The sequence below is a fragment of the Penaeus vannamei genome, chromosome 36 (genome assembly GCF_042767895.1).
Source record: "Penaeus vannamei isolate JL-2024 chromosome 36, ASM4276789v1, whole genome shotgun sequence".
NCBI classification, from domain to species: domain Eukaryota; kingdom Metazoa; phylum Arthropoda; class Malacostraca; order Decapoda; family Penaeidae; genus Penaeus; species Penaeus vannamei.
This window is the reverse complement of record NC_091584.1, coordinates 26,425,864-26,433,363: the sequence shown is the minus strand read 5'-3', so window position 1 is coordinate 26,433,363 and position 7,500 is coordinate 26,425,864. Positions and strand designations below refer to the sequence as shown.

General features: G+C 33.7%; 1 protein-coding gene across 2 annotated transcripts in view; it reads left to right on the top strand.

The window, feature by feature from the left end:
* Syngr (synaptogyrin) overlaps positions 1–5,007 on the top strand; it is a 22,219-nt gene extending 17,212 nt beyond the window's left edge. Inside the window, exons 3-6 of one of the 2 annotated variants that reach the window (XR_011398177.1) lie at positions 375–508; positions 721–904; positions 1,090–1,168; positions 2,244–5,007. Coding sequence is in view for 1 of the 2 variants with exons in the window: in XM_070114765.1 (XP_069970866.1) it covers positions 375–508; positions 721–904; positions 2,244–2,269 (344 nt within the window). In the remaining variant the exon portion in view is untranslated. The remainder of the gene's footprint in view (positions 1–374; positions 509–720; positions 905–1,089; positions 1,169–2,243) is intronic. The other variant, XM_070114765.1, reaches the window with a different exon arrangement.
* Positions 5,008–7,500: the final 2,493 nt, after the last annotated feature.

Here is a 7,500-nt window from a genome sequence, read left to right as displayed (position 1 = left end):
ATGACATTTGTTTTTACTGAATATATAGAGTTGACTTTATTATTAGGACTTTGGGAATGTATTAAACAAAAAACAAAGTAAGTTGGAGATTATAATCCAATATATAATTGTGTGCCTGAAGGCAAATGCTGATAAAAAGAAACAAAAAGGAAAACTTTCTTTTATATTTGTTTCTTTTCAGATAATTTTATATGGGAAATCAGTTGTGAAAAAGGCTTTTATTTTCATATTTATATTATATTCATGTTGATGTATGTTTACATTTGCTCTTGTAATTATCATATTTGGTATTACAATTTTTAGTATTGCTGCCATTAGTATGATTATAATCATCAATATTTTTTTTGTGATGTTCCATTTTCTTGTGGTTTCAGGTTTCTGGTCATTTTTGTACTTCATTGGTTTCTGCTACCTGACCAACAAGTGGAGCAATGCACCAACTCCTCCCTATGGTGTCAACAACATGCAAGCTGCTATTGCCTTCAGCTTCTTCGCCATCTTTCCCTGGGTGAGTCAGGGAAATGGGAGAAAGAAAGAGAAAATATGAAAGCAAGTGGAAGTCTGAAATTCTGAGAAATTGATTTTTTTGTAACCATTTTTCTAAAGTATAGATCTTTTGCTTTGTAGTGACATATATTTGCTAAAGCATTGATAAACAATAATTTTACTCCATCCTAGTTCCCTTCACCAAAAATAAACTCCTCTGCCCATCAACCACAGGCTGCAGCAGCTTACCTAGCCTTCATGAGGTATAAACAAGGGGCCGACCAGGCCTTTGCCCCAAGTTATGAGGCTGATCCAACCAACATGGGAGGCTACAACAGCTACCCTGATGCCACAGATCCTGAGGGTGGCTATTCGCAACCTCCGTTCACTGGCCAGCCAGGCCAACCACCTCAGTCAGGTACAATGCCAGAGGCTGAACCCATGAGCTATCAACAACAGCCGTGATTGAGTGGGTGGTTTTGAGGGCTGTGGGAATGTTATGTTTATATATATGTATATTTTTCTTTCTTTTATCTTTTTTTCCTTTTTTCACTTATATATTTACCTATATATATGTATTTCCTTTTCTGTTACATATTTAAGAGTCCACAGTTATCAGTCTTGATTAGTAACCACTGCAAGAGGTGCTTTGGTGAGATGAAATATGGGAAACACTTTGCAGGTATCTTGAAAGTATTGTTTAGAAAGAGGGAAAGTAACCTAGAAAACTGAAACCATATTGCACATCATTAACTGCATGTTAAAAATATGCTAACAAGTCATCACAGTAGATTATTAACATTTAGTGTAGAATCAGGGTTTTGTTCATAATATATTGTTATTTTTATGAATATTAATATCATAATCTTGGATTAATTTTCCTTTTCTTAATTTCATCTGTTGAAATCATTGTCAGAAAAAAACTAAAACTTCTGTTTTAATTTACTTTCAGTTGAACCTGATACAGAAAAGTTGTTCTTGACTAAATGGTGGTTTTAATGTATTTTATGAAATCCTTGTCTAAAAAAGTAGATGTAATTAGATTCCTTCAAGATAAACTCTTGCTTTTCAAAATATAGGTATTGCTTGGAAAAAAAAGCTTATCACTGTCTGTTAATGTTATATGTATTCAAGTTTAGAAACAAATCTTGCTATACTGTCTTTTTATTAAGGCAAAGATGCACTAGACAGATTGGTGATCACTGCCAGAATACAATATGAATGACATCATTATATTTTTAATAAGTATAATCACAAACTTGTTCGTTATCAAATCATCACCACCAAACCTGCCAACCTGTTAACAATTATCAGCCTGTCACCCACATCTTTACCTTGATTTGAAAGGAAAATACGGAGTTTAGGATTTTTTTTATTATTATTATTTTATTTGTTTATTTATTATTATTATTATTATTTTTTTAGCAACCAATCTATCTTTCATCAGTTTCTCCTTTAGAAATAATAAGTATAGTTAGGTAATTAGTCCTTTTCATTTACATACTAAGTTGATTTTTCATAGTCATTTCATGAACGTTGTTGGTTATTGTAATAGGATATTCATCATCACTACTATTGTTATGCAATTTCACAATTGTCTTCATTACTTGAGTCCAAAGAGGACTTGTACAAATAGAAACTCATTTTCTAATGTAAGATAAAGCAGATAAGTACTAGGCTAAGTAGGCTAGAATATGTATTGCCAGTATTGCTAGTATAGTTGTGCATTCGGCTTAATGTCTCCTCCTTGTACACAGGTATGCAGCAGGCACCTCCATACTAGGCCACCAAGGTGCGTGCGCACTTTCTTTGTGGCGCAACTAGTCAGTCTACACACTAGTCGGCACCGCTCTGCTGGATAGCACCGTCACTCTCCCCCTCCCCCCTCCCCTCTTGCCGCAAGCAACCCAAGTATTTCAGGTCTCCTTCTGGTAGCAGCATACCTTTGGGGGGCTGGGTCATCCAGGGAACATCGAAAGGCAGAAAAGAAAAGTCTACACAGTGCTGACAACAATGGAGAGTTGTTGAACAAGTAAAAAAATAATTTTTAAGGAGAGTTTTTGAAGGCCTGAGGGAGGAACAAGCGTAAAAGATAAATAAAAATGATAACGATAGTAATGAAACTTTAACAAATGACAATAGAGGTCAGTTCACCTACCTTCCAAGACACAACTTTCACAAGAAGGGCCCCTAGTACTGGTATAGAAGATTAAGCGAGAAAAAGAATATATATATATTTATTATTTATTATTTTTTTGATACGGTTAGTCTCATTTTCAGTTACCAAAATTGTCAGAGATTGCTTTAGCTACCTCATGCTTTGATCAATTTTTCAGTATTGATATCCTTAATGTTCAATTATTTCATTTCAGGTAGACTAGGAATCCTTTGTTTATTTCTTGTAAATAATGATGACACATTTTACCCCTAAAGCAGTTGCAAAGTGTTTTCTATGTCCTGATAAATTGAGAGTACCATGCGTCTGTCTTAGAATGTAGATGATGTTAGGCAACCTATAGGTCCCTCAGTTCATTCTATGGTACTTGGGATATAGTCAACAAACATCAATATTCCCTATCTGTAACACATTTATTTTTACTTTGATGACTATATTTTTAAAATCTAAGTTCACATTCAGAAGTGCAAGATAACAGACAGATTGCGTCTCAAATCTGCTTTAGAGCCATGATAACAAATGTGTTCCCCCCATGGGGGAATGCGCTCTCTTTCTCCCCAAGGGTTGCCTGAGAATATTGTGCTCAGATATGTTATTTCATCAAATTATCCTTGTTAAACAAACTTTGACTCCCATACTGTTCACACCCTTCCTTTCCCCTTTTGAACATGTGCCAATAACTTGCAATAACATTATTCCTGTCAGTAAGATTAAAAGGAAGAAACACGACATGAAATTTAAAAGCTGTATTGCAGTGGAGTCCAGAATATATATAATGTACAGATGTCGATACTGGAAGTGGGTTCATCATGTAAGGGCAAGCTACGCCATCACAGAGATGAGTCGGGGTTGCCAGAGTGAAGATAGGTTCATGATTTCTCTTTTATCCCCTTCTCAATCACCAAGAATATTTGTCCTGATTGCAAAGCATTTTGCATGGTCACCAAATTTTCAAAGGTTTGATTTTCAGCTTTTATGGCCGTATCAGGCAGTTTTAACTTTAATTTTTGTGCAATATTTTAAGGGCATTCCTGAGATTTTACTAAGGATTTTATTTCTTTCTGCTATTACTTTAAAAAAATAGCTTTGTGATAAAAGAATATACTCAGTCTTATTTTTTAAAGCAATGCTCCAATTTGCTCAGTATGAATCTCATTAATGATTGTCAGACAGGCTAAAGACGAGAGACATGTGGACAAAGACACAATTACATATACTGTACATATGCATACTCTTACATGCATAGACACACCTTCCCTGTGTTCACTTAACACCTAACAGCTAACATTTTAGGCTAATCAAATACACACACACATACACATACATATATATATATATATATATATATATATATATATATATATATATATATATATATATATATATATATATATATATATATATATATATATATATATATATATATATATATATATATATATATATTATATGTATGTATGTATGTATGTATGTATATATACATATATATATATATATATATATATATATATATATATATATATATATATATATATATATATATATATATTCATATGTACATATACATACATACATACACACATACACACACATACACACACACACACACACACACACACACACACACACACACACACACACACACACACACACACACACACACACACACACACACACACACACACACATATGTATGTATATGTGTATGTAATCACTTCATAATTAATTTGTTCGTAGTATGACCATTTGGCTATTAACCTAACACTTTTTCTGTTAGGTCTGTAGTGAATGCAATGTTTCACTCACATGCATATGCAAACACACACCCAGACACACACTATTATTCGTCATTTCCTTTGTATAGAATGCCTGAACATATAACATAGGTGTATGTATGCAAACATGTAAGTGAAAATGTAATTAATGATTTACATAGCTTTACTATGTAAATGTAAGTAATTTCAGTCTGTATTATGGTATAGGTGGGCCATAAAGTCCGGCCCAGGCAGACCTCCATGATCTCACTGAACCAAATATTGATATATGAAACTTTATAGATTGTAATGAAAGCTAAATTGGCTGCACAAAATGAAAAAAGCAATAATTAAAATGATGTAAGACTATAGATATATATATATTTTTTCTCTTTTGCTTATTTTATGTGACTAACTAGGAATTTTTGTTAGAGCATGTACATAGATTAATTATTGTAAATGGATAATCTGGCAACCCTGACACCAATAACATGGCCAGTGGAGATTCGGTGGTTATATGACCTTATATCTATTTTCCAGTCTATTTTATGTATATAGTTTCATAATGTGATAATAGAGAAAACAAATAATTATTGTTAATATATTTTCCCCAAGCAGAGTGAATGAAATGTGGATATATTTATATATTTTGAACCACAAAGCCATTATTTTTGTCCTGCTCTTCAGAGCAGATCTTCCACAGGATATTTTTCTTCATTCAAAAGAAATAAAATATATACTTCCACATATCATGTTATTGTATAAAGATCAGAAGAAACATTAATTGCGCTCTATGAAAGGAAAAAAAAATTGCCTTGTTATTATCTACCACTTTTTTTTTTCTTTTTTTCTTTAATTTTTTAATATCCTTTAGATTCCACAAGAGAAAATACACAAGAAATAAAAATAATAATTGAAGAAGAAGCAAGATTTGGCAGCACTTTACTAAACAAATATTTTCTCAATAATCTCAACTGAATTTCCTATAACCTTCACCAGTACTGATCCTCGGGAAATTTTAAAGAGATATATTTGTAAGAAATGGGAAAAAAATTATCACAGATGATGGTCCATGTCTCACCTTCAACCAACAGGGGTCAAGATGATTTGGTTGGCGAACCTAGTTTGTTTTTTGTGTAACTGTTGTGACTATGTGAAAAAAGGCCGAATAGCCCAGTTCACCTTCTGTAATCATATTCATCTAGTTATTGGTGTATAAATGTACGTAAGATTATTGGAGCGTCAGTAGTCGCAAGTGCAGTAATGTCAAAATTGCTAGAACGTGGTCAACTTGTGTTGTGTTGTTGTAAAAAGAAGAAAAAATAAAACACAAAAAAAAAAAAACAGGAAGAAAAAGTAATGCTTCTGCAAAGCTGTTTCACTGGTGACCCAAGATGCAAAACCTCAGACATACAACAAACAGAGTACCGTTCAACTGTGAAACCATTTCCTCTCATCACTGCAGTGGTATGAGACCTCGCCTGCATTCGGTACGAGTATGTACAATAGGTTTTTGCTTGGGGCTAATTGACTGCACAAGCGATTGCCGACAATTAAATGTATAGTGAAATTCAGTGCTGTAGATATTGTTGCCAAGATAGAATGAGAATGTTTGGAAGCCTTTACAAGTAGTGTATCAGTATTTAAGGAATGTCTGACAAATACAGTATTTGAACTTTCCTAACAAAATTTCATGCTTGGGGACTTGTCGTAAGTTGTTTGTAAATAAAACTGTCACGGAATGTTGGAAATGTTATTTTGCTTGAAAGCTAGTCATGTATTTGTTTTTACATAGAGGCATTCCTTGATACCTGACACTTCCATTTCATTGTTAAGTACGATACATTCCAGATATGTTTGGGAAATGGTTTGTTGTTTTCCCTTTGAATGTACATTAAGTCTGTAGGGTTTTTGTGTTATTACACAAGTACATTAATTTATGTTGTTTTTATCTTTTTAGTTATTAGTTTATTGGGAGGCCAAGAAAGATAAGGATTTTTTAAGAAAATAGGTTTTATGTTATGACTACTGGTAGTCATTGCCATTAAAAAAATAAGAGCAGTATTACTTGCTTTTTTTGTAAATGTGTAATATGAATTAGGAAAATCAAAACAGGGCATGCACTCGTCATTCGCTTCTTTTCCAAAAATTAAACCAAGATAAGTTTTCGATTGGTGTCTTTCAACAAACTTTTACACTTAGAACCTCCACACTGGTTGGGGGTTCATCGGCCATCTTCCCTCAGTCTTGTTTCTTCCCGTTACCCGGTGTTCTGTACTGTAAAAGTATTAGGTTTTTTGTTTGGAATCTTGCTTTCCTCTTCATCTTTATTGGAATGTAATGTAATGCACACAATAAAAACAAAGTGCTTGAAAACTGTTTTCTTTCTCCTTATTATGTCCTCAATTTAAAATAGTGTACCATTACCGAATTACTTGAAACAGTTTTTGGAAGAAGACAGGTAGAGGATGCAATCAATAATCTTTAAATTTCTGTCATTTGCCTTAGTAATTATTCTGCCCATACATCTAAAAAAAAATTGCTGACTTAGTACATGCTTTTGTTGCTCACACTATAAATTGGGTTTTGAGACAATATATCTTAACCAACAGATGCCCTGAATGTATTGGCCATACTATTAAATGCTGGAGCCAACTCCACAATTAAGTCCCCAGATAAGGGTGCGGTGAGCCCTGCATTCCCAAACCGCATTAAAACTGCTCAAACAAGCCCTTTCTGTAAGGACTGGTCGGTAAGCCTGAAGAATCTCATGCGCCACAGTTGGTATGAGTAATGCTGGCTTAATTACAAGCCATGCTCATAGTGTGTTTCAGGCAAGATAGTGTCAAACCTATCAAAATGTCAAATGTCATTTACAGCTGTCAAATTCATAACTGCTCTCAAGACCTGTAATTGTCAGTGAAAGCTCAGGGTTACCAATAATTACGAAACACTATATTCCATTACTAGTAAATCGGCCTGGATTATAGATTGCTGGTGGGCGGACCCTAACACACTAAACCAGCTAAAGACATGCCGTAGACCTTCATCCCTACTATCATCTCAAGTTATTATTGATAGTTG